The sequence below is a fragment of the Ranitomeya imitator genome, chromosome 8, assembly GCF_032444005.1.
Source record: "Ranitomeya imitator isolate aRanImi1 chromosome 8, aRanImi1.pri, whole genome shotgun sequence".
NCBI lineage: Eukaryota > Metazoa > Chordata > Amphibia > Anura > Dendrobatidae > Ranitomeya > Ranitomeya imitator.
This window is the reverse complement of record NC_091289.1, coordinates 66145178-66161603: the sequence shown is the minus strand read 5'-3', so window position 1 is coordinate 66161603 and position 16426 is coordinate 66145178. Positions and strand designations below refer to the sequence as shown.

At 47.8% G+C, this 16426-nt stretch overlaps 1 protein-coding gene across 2 annotated transcripts in view; it reads right to left on the bottom strand.

Moving 5' to 3' along the window:
• Window positions 1-16426, bottom strand: part of LOC138647787 (cytochrome P450 2D15-like) — a 338963-nt gene that overhangs the window by 81496 nt on the left and 241041 nt on the right. For both annotated transcript variants that reach the window (XM_069737045.1, XM_069737047.1), the window contains exon 7: window positions 10948-11135. In XM_069737045.1, the coding sequence (XP_069593146.1) occupies window positions 10948-11135 (188 nt within the window). The remainder of the gene's footprint in view (window positions 1-10947; window positions 11136-16426) is intronic.

Here is a 16426-nt window from a genome sequence, read left to right as displayed (position 1 = left end):
ATCACCTGTGATCCGTACCCTGGACTGTGGCTGCATACTACCAGTAAAAGGTAAAAAAACTGCAACCCTGTGTCCTCCAATTCTTTCCGGTGTAACAGGCCAGTTTAGCCCCCCACCCAGGCCAGATTATATCCCGGGTATGGCCTAACTCAAACTATACCCCGGGGTATATATTGGACAAGTCCAGATCATAACCCTCCAGGTCAGAATATACCCCAGCTGCTGTAGATCAGGCAGCGTACAGGGCCCCAGGCAGCACACAGGGGCCCCAGGCAGCGCACAGGGCCCCAGGCAGCACACGGGGCCCCAGGCAGCACACGGGGCTCCAGGCAGCACATGGGGCTCCAGGCAGCGCACAGGGGCCCCAGGCAGCACACGGGCCCCATGCAGCGCACATGGCCCCAGGCAGCGCAGGGGTCTCCAGGCAGCGCACGGGGCCCCGGGCAACACAAGGGGGCCCCAGGCAGAGCACGGGGGCCCAGACAGCGCACAGGGGCCCCAGGCAGTGCACAGGGCCCTAGGCAGCACACGGGCCCCAGGCAGTGCACATGGCCCTAGGCAGCGCAGGGGGCCCCAGGCAGCACACGGAGCCCCAGGCAGAGCACGGGGGCCCAGACAGCGCACAGGGTCCCAAGTAGCACACAGGGCCCTAGGCAGCACATGGGGCCCCAGGCAGAGCACAGGGGCCCCAGGCAGCACACGGGCCCCAGGCAACACATGAGGTCCCAGGCAACACATGAGGTCCCAGGAAGCACACAGGGCCCCAGGCAGCACATGGGGCCCTAGGCAGCACATGGGGCTCCAGGCAGCACACAGGGGCCCCAGGCAGCACACGGGGCCCCAGGTAGAGCACGGGGGCCCAGACAGCGCACAGGAACCCCAGACAGCGCACAGGGCCCAAGGCAGCACACGGGGCCCAAGGCAGCATATGGGGCCTCAGGCAGAGCACAGGGGCCCCAGGCAGCCCACAGGGCCCCAGGCAGCACAATGGGACCCAGGCAGCACATGGGGCTCCAGGCAGTGCACTAGGGCCCCAGGCAGCACACGGGGCCCCAGGCAGAGCACGGGAGCCCAGACAGCGCACAGGAACCCCAGGCTGCGCACGGGGCCCCAGGCAGCACACGGGGCCCCAGGCAGCACATGGGGCCCCAGGCAGAGCACAGGGGCTCCAGGCAGCCCACGGGGCCCCAGGCAGCACACAGGGCCCCAGGCAGCACACAGGGCCCAAGGCAGCGTACAGGGCCCCAGGCAGCACATGGACTCCAGGGAGCGCACAGGGGCCCCAGGCAGTGCACAGGGGCCCCAGGCAGTGCACAGGGGCCCCAGGCAGAGCACGGGGGCCCAGACAGCACACAGGGGCCCCAGGCAGCGCACGGGCCCCAGGCAGTGCACACGGCCCCAGGCAGCGCAGGGGGCGCCAGGCAGCACACGGGGCCCCAGGCAGAGCACAGGGGCCCTGACAGCGCACAGGGTCCCAGGCAGCACACGGGGCCCCAGGCAGCACATGGGGCTCCAGGCAGCACATGGACTCCAGGGAGTGCACAGGGGCCCCAGGCAGCACACGGGAGCCCCAGGCAGAGCATGGGGGCCCAGACAGCGCACAGGGGCCTCAGGCAGCGCACAGGGCCCCAGGCAGAGCACGGGGGCCCAGACAGCGCACAGGGTCCCAGGCAGCACTCGGGGCCCCAGGCAGCACACGGGGCCCCAGGTAGAGCACGGGGGCCCAGACAGCGCACAGGAACCCCAGACAGCACACAGGGCCCCAGGAGGCACACGGGGCCCCAGGCAGCACACAGGGCCCAAGGAAGCATATGGGGCTCCAGGCAGAGCACAGAAGCCCCAGGCAGCCAAGAGGGCTCCAGGCAGCACAAGGGGTCCCAGGCAGCACATGGGGCTCCAGGCAGTGCACTGGGGCTCCAGGCAGCACACGGGGCCCCAGGCAGAGCACGGGGGCCCAGACAGCGCACAGGAACCCCAGGCAGCACACGGGGCCCCAGGCAGCACTAGGGGCCCCAGGCAGAGCACAGGGGCTCCAGGCAGCCCACGGGGCCCCAGGTAGCACACGGGGCCCTAGGCAGCACACGGGCCCCAGGCAGCGCACAGGGCCCCAGGCAGCACATGGACTCCAGGGAGCGCATAGGAGCCCCAGGCAGCACATGGGGCTCCAGGCAGAGCACAGCAGCTCAGACAGCGCACAGGGGCCCCAGGCAGTGCACGGGGCCTCAGGAAGCACATGGGGCCCCAGGCAGCACACGGGGCAGAGACAGCGAATGGGGCCCCAGGCAGCACACAGGGGTCCCTGGCAGCACACGAGGCCCCAGGCAGCACACGGAGTGGCAGAGACAGTGCACAAGGGAGGGGGAAGAGACAGCGTGCAAGGGGAACAGACACTGAACGGGGACCCAGGCAGCACACAGGGCCCCAGGCAGCGCACAGGGGGGCACAAGGGAGGGGGAAGTGACAGTGTGCAAGGGGGGAAGAGACAGCACGCAGGGCCCCTGTGCGCTGTCTGGGATCCCATGTGCGCTGCTTGGGACCCCTGTGTGATGTCTGTGGCCCCGTTCTTGAGTATATTAAAGATTAACCCCTTAGTGACCGAGCCAAATTTTTGAAATCTGACCAGTGTCACTTTATGTGGTAATAACGCTGCAACACTTCAAAAAATCCCAGTGATTTTGAGATTGTTTTTTCGTGACACATTATACTTTATGATAATGGTAAATTTTGTTCAACATTTTTTGTGTTTATTTATAAAAAATATCAAAAATTTGAGAAAAATGTTAAAAAATTAGCAATTTTCTAAATTTGAATGATTATCCCTTTAATCCAGATGGTCATACAACAGCAAACCATTAATAAATAACATTTCCCACATGTCTGCTTTACATCAGCACCATTTGTAAAATGTTATTTTATTTTGTTAGCATTTTAGGAGGTTTAAAAATGTAGCAGCAATTTTTCACTTTTTCAAAGAAATTTACAAAATTTATTTTTTTAGGGACTTATCCATGTTTGAAGTGACTTTAGGGGTCCCATATATTGGGAAACCCGCAAACGTGATACCATTTTAAAAACAGCACCCCTAAACATATTGAAAACTGCTGTCAGGTAGTTTATTAACCCTTCAGGTGCTTTACAGGAATTAATGCAAAGTGGTATGACAGAAATGAAAATGTGTATTTTTACCACCTAAATGTTGCTAACTTCTAAACAGATTACTACACCCGGCAGACTCTAAGGCCGCTATCTGGTCATGAATTGCCATGGCAAACATCAGGACAACAAAATCATGATCTGAGGGCACCAATTGTGACAAAGAAGAAGCCCCCACACACTGTTAACCATTTATAATGATGTAGTCACTATTGACAGCAGCATCTAAGGGGTTAAACAGATTTAGATGGTGCAAATACTGATCGTGGCTGGTACAGAAAGTTGTCAGCTATAGTGTGCAGCCGACAGCTGCTGGATTGTCATCTGTATGGGGAGGCTATTCTCTTATATCTCAGGTCAGTTAAAAGACGTATTGGCGGTCATTAAGGGGTTAAAGCATATTAAAGATCCGATTTTTCACGATTATGAGCACCAGTGAGTGATATACTCAAGAATTACATAATCTTTCAACATTTTATTGTTTAAAACTCTAAACACAGACTTTTTTTTACATCAACCTGAAAACCTTGACTGTTCATAAAAAAACTGTTCAGGATATAATAAAAGTTATAACATTCTGAAACGTCAACTTATAAAGGTACTTTTACATGGGGCGATTATTGGTTCCAGAGAGGCTTTCTGCTGATAATCGTACAGATGGCTGGTGACAGGACACTACGATATAAACGTTCAAAGGTAAACACTGATAACATTAAAATGATCATGATTGTTTTCAAGATACAGTGCATGTTCTGTTATTAACAACTACTGACATATTGGAAACACTACCAAAAATAATGATCCTGTAACCAGGATCTAAATGAGAGCGCGAACCGCTACTCCAAAATATGAAATACACCTACAGAAGAAACAGGAGTCTAAACTCTCAATAATGTAAATTCAATAAAGAAGTTGAGCTCAAATGCCAGTGACATCATATCAAAAAAAGTTTTATTGGTACAAAAAGCTCACTCACAAGTAAAAATAGCCAAAATATAGTAACAAGACAAAGATGAAAGGAACAGGAACAAGGATAAAAACATATGCCATCAGCCACTCAGGGTGTCTCTATATAGAAGAAAGCCTAGGGCAATGTAATCTAATAGGTAGAGACAAACATCCCAATAATAGTGCATACCAACTAGTGCTAGGGAACACACACCAGCAATTTGCTGGTTCCAATAAATGTATGGGGTATATAAGCCCACCGGCTAACTCAAATATGACAGGTGCTTACCCATGTGGGAGAGAGACCGTGACTGGCTGAAGACAGGAGGACCCCAAACATGTTCTGTTGTTGACTACAGATTGAAGCTTGCGGGAAAGGTCAACCAATCCATGGTGTCACCAACTTTGGTGTGGATGACGATGTCACAACTCAACAGATTTGCTGTGGTCATGATTTCAGCATCAGTTGCCCAGACTCCATCACGAGAGATGCCAGAGGTGTTCAAATATTCATTCACATCTTGATTACAGTAGCCCTGTAGTTTTTTGGACAAGTCAGTTTTCATGTGGTGGATGACTTTAACTCTGAGAAGGAAGTAGTTGTCCTCTGTTCCTGTCAGGAAATAGCTGATGGCCCGAAAATAGCAGTTCCCATCACCTTTGGTTTTATATGTACGCCGTGGTTGTCCAAGATCTCTTGTGCCTCTGGATCGCCCCCACGTAAGGGCAATGGGGTACTCTGTACCGGGTCATTCAGTTCCTTCAGCGAGGATGTCACGGTGGCTTGACCCGGACCGTGGCCCTATGAGGGGCGCCCAATAATAGGCAGAGTTCGTAGATAACGGTAGTGTTCATGACGCCACCTGTGGTATTTGGTCAGGGTGACCGACGCTGCTTAGGGGTCCGCTAGGGTGATGTGATGGCAGCTAGATGGTATACCTTCCCACAGGTGAAGTGTTTCCCCAGGGATTCCCAGAGGTGTAGATGGTGATGGTGTGAGGCGCAGTTAATAACGAGGACACAAAGGGTGCAGTCTCTTTACCTTTACTGAAGGCTTTTGCATCCGCAGTCCAGAGTACAGGGTAGGTAGGGTCCAGCCGGTCTGATGACACTTCCAGAGTCCCCCATATCCAGGTGGAAATTAGTAGCCTTCCTACTAGCGCTCGTGCGTTGTAGTACCCCCCTGCTGAGCAACTCGGTAAGGTCCTCACAACTTTTGTAGATGTTATGTCTTCTTCTCTGTCCCCCAGATGGATAGGACAAACCCGTATGACGGTGGTGGCCAGAGGCTATTTTATAGGGACCCTACAGATGCCCCTCCTCCACAATTGCCACCGTGTCTGCTTAGGTTCTTAGGTCGGACAGCCAACTTGAAATTAACTGCCCTGCCGGTATCTGAAGTAAAGCATAGAGTCTATTACTCCCTCGGTGTTCTGGCCACCGATGCGCGCTCCAGAAAGAGGCAGCCTCTCACAGGACAGGACTCCTTCTGGTTTTCTATTCTCCTTTGCCGTGACTTCGTGTCTCACTCCCTACAACACAATTCTCTTTGTGTCCTTTCTTAGGATGCTGCCACATGGGTTGCAGGCGCAGCTCCGTGTACCCTCACTCTCCTCCTCAGACCGTAGTCTGGATCCGACTAGAGATCACTCTAGCCAGCTCGACCTGGAGACCTTTCTCGTTGGTGTCCAGCCAGGAGCTCTCCTCTCCTCCTTCTGCATAACTTCCTATCCAACCCACCAGTTTTACCTTATGTGAGGAGTGGCCTAGTAAATAGAACCCTTGCTCCCCCTGGTGGCCTGGAGTGTGAAGTGTGCTGTGGGTCTTGTGATACCTGGCAGGGTAAACTCCTTTGGTGCCATCAGACGTAACATCACTCCCCCTGGTGGAAGAATGACATTACTGCAACGACCAGGACTCAGGGGCGCTGCACCTCCAAAGTACACAACCCTATTAAACGTAAGGTCAAGAGTGGTGGTAAGATACTTACTTCCTGAACTTGGTAGTGGGTTAAAAGTCTTGGTTTGCTGGTGTTTCTGTATGGCAGAGTCACTGGGACAGTCATCAGGGGACTGGGGTGGTAGAGAAGTCTCTTCATCCTGGTAAATCTTAAGGTTGCTGGCATGGTAGGTGTTGCTTAGTATCTTGCCAGTCTTATTGTTCTTAAGTTTTACTCATCCCTTGGTTAAGGATTCCACAACTAAGTAGGGTCCAACCCAGCGTGGTGCCATCTTTGAACCCATGCGATGAATACGACATTGATTCTTGATATAAACAATGGTGCCAGCAGTGATTTCTTTGTTGCTCTTGTGTCGGCGATCAAAGGCACACTTTTGGTGTTCCTGAGCAGAATGGATGATGGTACTTACAGTTGAGAGGATCCTGTTATGAATGGTTGTTAGTATTTAGCACATCAGGGTTGGCATCATCTGAAAGAGACATGACATCCACAGTGTCATTTGCTGATGGATTGAGGTAAATTGGAAGTTTAGCTTTTCGTCCATACATGACCTCAAATGGAGTGCACTTGGTTGATGCATGCACAGATGTGTGATAGGCCAACAAAACACCAGGGATGAACTGGTCCCAGTTAGTTCCTTGGTCATTGACAAGCTTGCAAAGAGATTATTTGAGTGTTCGATTGTCACGCTCCCGCTGGCCATTTGTTTGTGGGTGGTAGGCAGATGAACTGCGGTGATCTGTTTTAAAATGATCCATCAGGCTGTCGATGATCGAGTTCACAAACTCTCTTCCCTGGTCGCTAATCAGAGTGTCCATACAGCCTAAGTGGCAAATAATGGTGTACAAAAATTTTGCTACTGACATGGCACTCTTGTCTGGAACAGCTGTTGCTTCAGTCCACTTCGAGAAATGATCAGTGACAGCAACTATATATTTGTTGCCGTTTGATGTTTCCTGAAGAGGACCGATCATCCCAGCTAAGCTCCATACTTTTCCAGGCACTGGTATACTGTTGAGTGGTGGAGCATATTTGTTGATTTTGGGACATGTGAAAAAACATTTTTGACAGGCTTTGACATGTTGGTAAACATCATTCTTCATTCACTTCCAATAATAACGGTCAGAAATAATTTTGGCAAATGTTTTATCTCTACCAAAATGGCCACCAGAAGTTGGGTTCTCGTGACAGGCCTTCAGGATATTTGGCAGTAGGCTTTTAGTGAGAACCTCCTTTTTTCCATAGTAAATTATCCCTTTCTCTGCTCCATATGGCTTAGATGTTTGTCTAAACTGTGACTTGGCATTTGAACGTTTCTCTGGAGGTAGATCGTAGATCCACTGGGGGTACTTTTGTTCTGTTGCAGTGTAGAATCTCAAAAGCTGATCATATAGTTGTTCTTCCATTGTTGTCAAAATTGGAAAACTTTTTTTTGTTGTTGGAGGTGTTCCATGTTCACTTTATATACCTTATCAGGATAGAATAGGAACTCACACTGGAGAACTTCAGGCGCATATCATAGAGAGCAAGGAGAAACATACATAACAAGTTACAACACATAACATTAACTATGCACTGATGGAACTGCAGCATCTACGGTCAGTTCAATGTAATTCCTCCAACACATGCTATAAGTCTAGTCCACCCGTTCCCTTGCACTAGATTTGCTGCTGATTTTCAACAGTGAAAAAATCAGCAATCAATCTGCATCAAAATCCGCATCCCAACAATGTGTATTTTTGTGGGCAGAAGCACAGCAGATTTCTCAGTGTCACGTGGAAGAGGGAAATCTGCTGCAGACTGCATGAAAATCTGACAAAAGCCGCATGAAATGGTATATGGTTTGTGTATGTGCATCTATATATACTGTAGCACTACAGCAGCAAAAACACACTAATATTCTGCCCTAGAGGAGTATAGACCATGGGTATATTATACCTAGGCCAGATTGTACTCCTCTGGGCCAGAATATACCCCTGCTGCTGTAGATCAGATTTTTCACGCTTATGAGAACCATTGAGTGATGTACTCAAGAACGGGGCCCCAGACATCGCACAGGGGCCCCAGACATCGCATATCGCACAGGGGCCCTAGACATCTCAGGCTAGTTTCACATTTGTGCACTGCTGTCTACGCTCTCAGTGAAGCCCCGCCCATTGTCGCGCCCGCCAATTAAGCTCCGCTCAGGTGCGCATGCGGCCGCATGTGGCCTGCGTACCCTATCTTTATGATTGGGTACGCAGGCCCTGCGGATGTTTGCGTCCGCATGCGTTGTTTTGATGATTCGGTGAATGCAAGAAAATCCAACTTGTTGCGTTCGCCGCGGGTTGCAGCACAGTCAAAAGAACATCGGCGGAGCTTAACCGGCAGGGCGCAGCAGTGTTCAAGGCTTCACTGAGAGCGTACACATGCGCATGGCTGTACACAAATGTGAAACTAGGATTGAGTGATATACTCAAGAGCATGGCCCCAGACATTGCACAGGGGGTCACAGACAGCGTACAGTGGGTCCCAGATAGCGCACAGGGGGCCCAGACAGCGCACAGGGGACATGCGCTCTGTCTATTTCCCCCCCCTTGTGCGCTATCTCTTACCCCCTTGCTCACTGTCTCTGCCCCCCTGAGTGCTATCTGGGACCCCCTGTGGGCTGCCTGGGGTCCTGTAGGCTGCCTGGGGTCCTGTGGGCTGCCTGGGGCTCCTGTGGGCTGCCTGGGGCCCCTGCGGGCTGCCTGGGGTCCTGTGCACTGCCTGGAGCACCATGAACTGTTTCAGGCTCCGTGCGCTGTCTGGGGCCCCTGTGTGCTGCCTGGAGCCCTGTGCGCTGCTTGGGGCCCTGTGCCCTGCCTGGGGCCCTGTGTTCTGCCAGGGGCCCTGTGTGCTGCCTGAGGCCCCTGTACACTGCCCGGAGCCCTGTGGGCTGCCTGGGGCACTGTGGGCTGCCTGAGGCCCCTGTGGGCTGCCTGGTGTCCTGTGCACTGCCTGGGGCACCGTGCGCTGTTTGGGGCTTCCTGCACTGCCTGGGGCCCCTGTGCGCTGCCTGGGGCCCGATGCGCTGCCTGGGGCCCTATGCACTCCCTGGGGCCCCTGTGTGCTGCCTGGGGCCCTGTACTCTCCCTGGGGCCCTGTGCACTGCCTGGGGCGCCTGTGTGCTGCCTGGGGCCCTGTGCGCTGCCTGATCTACAGCAGCTGACCTGAAGGGGTATAATCTGGACTAGTCCAATTTATACCCCGGGGTATAGTTTGGGCAAGGCCAGAATATACCCGGGGTATATACTGGCCCAGAGGGGTATAAACTGGACTAGTCCAATTTATACCCCAGGGTATAGTTTGGGCTAGGCCAGAATATACCTGGGGTATAATCTGGCCTAAGCCACTTTAACCCCGGGTATATTCTGGGCGGGGGGGTTAATCTGGCCTGTTACACCGGCACTACACCGCCTGTCTTCTTTGCCTACTACAGCGGGAGCCAAGGGGACTAAGCTTCACCTCTGGGAAGCGATACCATCACTGCTGCAATAATATAATTCCCAGTGGACCCCTTTAAGCAGCGTCGGTCATCCCTGACCGAATACCACAGGTGGCGTCATGATCATTCTTTATTCAACCCCTTAAAAGACCTTCCCTTTAGATTGGATGCCCAGGGCCACGGTCCGAGTCACCGCTACCGTGACCACCCGTTTAACGATCACTAGACCCGGTACCGAGTATCCCCTAGGCCCTAGTGGGCGCTTCAGTAGCATCATGTTGTGGGGTTGTTTTGCTGCAGTAGGGACAGGTGCTCTTCACAAAATATGTAGCATCATGAGAAAAGAAGATTATATGGCAATACTGAAGCAACATCTTAAGACATCAGCCAGGAAGCTAAAGCTTGGGCGGAAATGGGTCTTCCAAATGGACAATGACACAAAGCATACTACCAAAATGGTGACAAAGTGGCTTAAGGATAACAAAAGTCAATGTTTTGGAGTGGCCATCACAAAGCCATGATCTCAATCTGAAAATTTATGGGCAAAGCTGAAAAGGCAGATGTGAGCAAGGTGACCTACAAACCTGGATCACTTACACCATTTTTGTCAGGAAGAATGGGCCCAAATTCCCACCAACTATTGTGAGAAGCTTGTGGATAACCCAAACTACTGACCCAAGTCATTCAGTTTAAGAGCAATGGCACCAATGAAACTAATGAAATATTTGTAAACTTTTGACTTTGCACTAAGTAATAAAAATGCCTGAAAACGTCCTCTCCGTCTCTCATTATTTTGGCATTTGGCAAATACTAATAATTATGATAATCCTAATTGACTTAAATGGGAAAGGTTTATTCTGATTTCATGTCAGATATTGAGAAAAACATGCATATGTGTATTTTTGTGTGGAAACTTCTGGTGTCAACTGTATACACCTGCTGTGATGCTACTGTATGTAATATATAGTATTGTTACAGGATCGGCATACTTGTAGGAAGAACAGATTTGCTCATCTGCTCAGCCACAAAATGGTTTATGTTCAGGCTGCTTGCTGAAATAATGTCATTATCAATGTATGCCTTAGATATTTCCATCATATTTTTGACATAAGGGTATGTGCACACGTTCAGGATTTCTTGCAGAAATTTCCTGACAAAAAACGGACATTTCTGCCAGAAATCTGCATTTCTTTTTTTTTTGCGTTTTGACGCGTTTTTTTCATGTTTTTTTTCCCAAAATTAATGAACATGCTGCTTTTTTTACCGTGATGTGTTTTTTTTGCGGAAAAAAAAACGCACCATGTGCACGAAAATTGCGGATGCATTCTAAATGATAGGATGCATATGTATGCGTTTTTTATGCGTTTTTATCGCGAAAAATCCTACACGTGTGCACATACCCTTACTGTATGGATTTTACCTTTGGAATAAGGAAACCTTTTATCTCCATGTTTCGGTAGGTCATATGAGGCAAAGATAAGGGAATAATGTCTCCATATCGTTGTACTTCATGGATCACAGCATTAGTATACGGCATTTGTAGAACATCTTCTATTGTTGGTTTCCGTTCTCTTCCAATTACTCGATCAATTTCTTCCTGTACTTTGGCTGAAAACAAATGAGCATTACTATACGAATATTTATCCATACCTTAGTATATAATGAGTATATCTTACCAGTAGCATAGCTATCTGGGAACAGAGGTTGCCCCCGCCCCTGGTCCCGCGCTATACTACTTTTAACTGTATTGGTGTGCGCAGCACGCTGAAACTTACATTCTCCAACAGAGCAAGGAGACACAATCTCCCCACACTGTCTCTATGGAGCACATGAGCCAAGGGGGCTTGGTGTCAGCCCCAGCACTGAGCCCCACTGCTCGCCATTGCAACTTCAACTGTGTCAGCATCATAGATGCCGCTGTAGTTGAGAGCAAGATGTAGGAGTGTCAGCTGATGATTCCTCCCCCATCATTCTTCCACGGTGTCTGATGTCTAATGTCACTACATGGCACCCTTTATGCTGAGATTCAGAGTGCTCACTGCACTCTTTTAATGTTTTAAAGCATAGTGGTGGCTAGAATACCGTATAGGGAACTATGGGGTGCATTATACTGTTTGGCCTATGGGGTGCGTAATGCTGCATGGACTATGCCATGTATTATACTATATTGAGGACTATGTGACTATGGGATATATTATAATGTAAGGACTACGGTGTGCATTTTGCTGTATGTACTATGGGATGAATTATTCTATACAGAGGACTATGCAAGGAAATATACTGTATGGACTATGGGGTACATTACACTATAGAAGATTATGGGATACATTATACTGTACGGATTATAGGGTGCATTATACTATATAGACTATGGGGTGCATTATACTGTATGGACTAAGGGGTGCATTATACTGTATTAACTATGCGGTGCATTATGTTTTTGGACTATGGGTTGCATTATATTCTATGAACTAGGTGGTGCATTATACTGCATGGACTATGGCATGCATTATACTGTATAGCCTACGGGTGTATTATACTATACAGAGAACTATTGGATGCTTATACTGTATGGACAAATGGAAGCATTTTATATATATATATATATATATATATATATATATATATACAGTACAGACCAAAAGTTTGGACGCACCTTCTCATTTAAAGATTTTTCTGTATTTTCATGACTATGAAAATTGTACATTCACACTGAAGGCATCAAAGTTATGAATTAACATATGTGGAATTATATACTTAACAAAAAAGTGTTAAACAACTGAAATTATGTCTTATATTCTAGGTTCTTCAAAGTAGCCACCTTTTGCTTTGATGACTGCTTTGCACACTCTTGGCATTCTCTTGATGAGCTTCAAGAGGTAGTCACTGGGAATGGTCTTCCAACAATCTTGAAGGAGTTCCCAGAGATGCTTAGCCCTTGTTGGCCCTTTTGCCTTCACTCTGCGGTCCTGCTCACCCCAAACCATCAGGTCATCTGGCGTAGCACCCCATTACTCTCCTTCTTGGTCAAATAGCCCTTACATAGCCTGGAGGTGTGTTTGGGGTCATTGTCCTGTTGAAAAATAAATGATGGTCCAACTAAACGCAAACCGGATGGAATAGCATGCCGCTGCAAGATGCTGTGGTAGCCATGCTGGCTCAGTATGCCTTCAATTTTGAATAAATCCGCAACAGTGTCACCAGCAAAGAACCCCCACACCATCACACCTCCTCCATGCTTCACGGTGGGAATCAGGCAGGTAGAGTCCATCCATTCACCTTTTCTGCATCGCACAAAGACACGGTGGTTGGAACCAAAGATCTCAAATTTGGACTCATCAGACCAATGCACAGATTTCCACTGGTCTAATGTCCATTCCTTGTGTTCTTTAGCCCAAACAAGTCTCTCCTGCTTGTTGCCTGTCCTTAGCAGTGGTTTCCTAGCAGCTATTTTACCATGAAGGCCTGCTGCACAAAGTCTCCTCTTAACAGTTGTTGTAGAGATGTGTCTGCTGCTAGAACTCTGTGTGACATTGACCTGGTCTCTAATCTGAGCTGCTGTTAACCTGCGATTTCTGAGGCTGGTGACTCGGATAAACTTATCCTCAGAAGCAGAGGTGACTCTTGGTCTTCCTTTCCTGGGGCGGTCCTCTGCCACTGCACTTGGGGACACTTTCAAAGTTTGCCAAATTTTTCGGACTGACTGACCTTCACTTCTTAAAGTAATGGTGGCCTCTCATTTTTCTTTTACTTAGCTGCTTTTTTCTTGCCATAATACAAACTCTAACAGTCTATTCAGTAGGACTATCAGCTGTGTATCCAACAGACTTCTGCACAACACTCCCGATGGTCTCAACTCCATTTATAAGGCAAGAAATCCCACTTATTAAACCTGACAGGGCACACCTGTGAATTGAAAACCATTCTCGGTGACTACCTCTTGAAGCTCATCAAGAGCATGCCAAGAGTGTGTAAAGCAGTCATCAAAGCAAAAGGTGGCTACTTTGAAGAACCTAGAATATAAGACATAATTTCAGTTGTTTCACACTCTTTTGTTAAGTATATAATTCCACATGTGTTAAATCATAGTTTTGATGCCTTCAGAATGTACAATTTTCATAGTCATGAAAATACAGAAAAATCTTTAAATGAGAAGGTGTGTCCAAACTTTTGGTCTGTACTGAATATATATATATATATATATATATATATATATATATATATATATATATATATATATATATATAAAAATATATATACAGTACAGACCAAAAGTTTGCACACACCTTCTCAGTTAAAGATTTTTCTGTATTTTCATGACTATGAAAATTGTACATTCACACTGAAGGCATCAAAGCTATGAATTAACACATGTGGAATTATATACTATATATGGGGCAGTAGGGACCATCAAACTATGTATGTGGACTATGTATGAAGGGGACCTTCATACTATATACTGTATATGGAACAATGGGGCCATCATACTATATATGTGGGGTAGTGGGGCCAACATACTATATATAAGGGGCAGTGGAGACCATCGTACTATATTTAGAGGGCAGTGGGGACCATCATAATATATATGAGGGGATCAGTGGGCATTTCATACTATATATAGGAAGCAGTGGGAACCATCAATCTATATAGTCCCCATTGCCCTCTATATATAGCATGAAGGTCCCCACTGCTTCTCACATATATCGTATGATGGTCCCCACTGCTCACTTATTATAGTATGATGGTACCCATTTCCCCCTATGTATAGTACAATGGCCTATATATCCTACTATATATATGAAACAGTGAGGACCTTCATGCTATATACCATATATACAATTGTGCTCAAAACTTTACATACCCTGGCAGTATTTTTGCTTTCTTGGCCTTTTTCCAGAGAATATGAATGATAACACCAAAACTTTATCTTCACTCATGGTTAGTGGTTGGGCGAAGCCATTTATTGTCAAACTACTGTGTTTTCTCTTTTTAAATCTTAATGACAACCCAAAACAACCAAATGACCCTGCTAAAAGGTTCACATACCCTGGTGATTTTGGCCTGACAACATGCACAGAAGTTGACACAAATGGGTTTGAATGGCTACTAAAGGAAACATCCTCACCTATGACCTGTTTGCTTGTAATGAGCGTATGTGCATTGTAGTGCAGCGGTGTCCATGCTGTGCAGTGATGAGGCAGTGACCCAGGAAAGTTCAAAGTAAGGGTATGTGCACACGTCAGGATTTTTAGCGTTTTTTTTGCGGAATTTCGCTATAAAAACGCTATAATTCCGCATTAAAAACGCTATAATTATGCATCCTATCATTTAGAATGCATTCCGGATTTTTTGTGCAGATGTAAGCGTTTTTTTCCGCAAAAAAAACGCTTATCGCTAAAAATCCGGACATGCTCTATCTTTTTCCGGAATTTTTGCGGATTTCTAAGCCAAAATGACATTCCGGAAAAAAAAAAAAATCCGCAAAAATTCCGCAAAAAATCCGCGCAAAATCCGCACAAAAAACGCGCAATTTCCGCGAGAAATCCGCGCAAAAAAAAATGCGGATTTCTGGCAGAAATCTCAGGATTTTGTCAGGAAAAAATCCTGACGTGTGCACATACCCTAAATGTCGGTTTAATGTCCAAAACCTACAAACAAAAGAAACAGTATCCTCTGGATCGCAGCCGGGAAACAAGACAGTTAGTGACCTGTTCCTGTGGGCGACTGCACCGCCGTGTATGCTGAGGGTGCCGGGCCTTTTGATTCCGCTTGGGCCTGTGTTTGCCTCACACAGGTTGAGCTCTGCACTGCCTATTGCTCTGCCTGCCTGCAATACCAAAACTGACACACCCAACCCTCTGCTGCAGGGATTTTTTTTAGCTTGCCTAAAGCCATTACTCACTTTTATTCTGCATTGCAATCACAGCTATGCCTGTAACTGCAATGCACAATGCTGGGGGACACATAGCAATCCTCGCATTTGACTCCGGTCACTGCCTCACAGCATAAAAGCTGTGTGAGTTTCTGGGATCCAGACAGACTCTTGCATCATTTATCTAGCCACTGGTGTTTCTGGATTGTGATTCATGGGGAAAGCAAAAGAATTATCAATGGATCTACGGGAAAATGAAGTTGAACTGTATAAAACAGGAAAGTGATACAAAAAGATATCCAATGACTTGTTAATGCCAGTTAGCAGCGTTCAATCTGTAATTAACAAATGGAAAATCAGGGGCTCTGTAAAAACAAAATCACAGTCAGGGAGACCAACAAAAATGTTGTCCACAACTGCCAGGAAAATTGTTCAGGATGCAAAGAAAAACCCCAAAATAACGTCAGCTGAAATACAGGACTCTCTGAAAACTAGTGGTGTGGCTGTTTCAAGATGCACAATAAGGAGGCACTTGAGGAAAATTGGCTGCATGGTCGAGTCGCCAGAAGAAAGCCATTACTGCACAAATGCCACAAACTATCTTGCATACAATATGCAAAACAGCATAGAGACAAGCCTCAAAACTTCTGGAACAAGGTAATTTGGAGTGATGAGGCCAAAATGTAACTTTTTGGCCACAACCATAAACGTTACATTTGGACAGAGGTCAACAAGTCCTATGACGAAAGGTGCAAGACACTGTGGCTTGTACGCCTCTCCAGGTCTCCGTCTAACAATTAAACGACCAGATGTTGATCTGGGTATGCTTCAGCAAGGCTGGAATTTGGCAGGTTAATCTTTGCGAATGACGTATGAATCAAGCCGCATACAAGGTTATCCTGGAAAAACAGTTGATTCCTTCTGCTCAGGCAATGTTCCCCAACTCTGAGGACTGGTTTTTCAGCAGAACAATGCGCCATGCCACACAGCTAGGTCAATAAGGCTATGTTCACACGTGGGAAGGGGG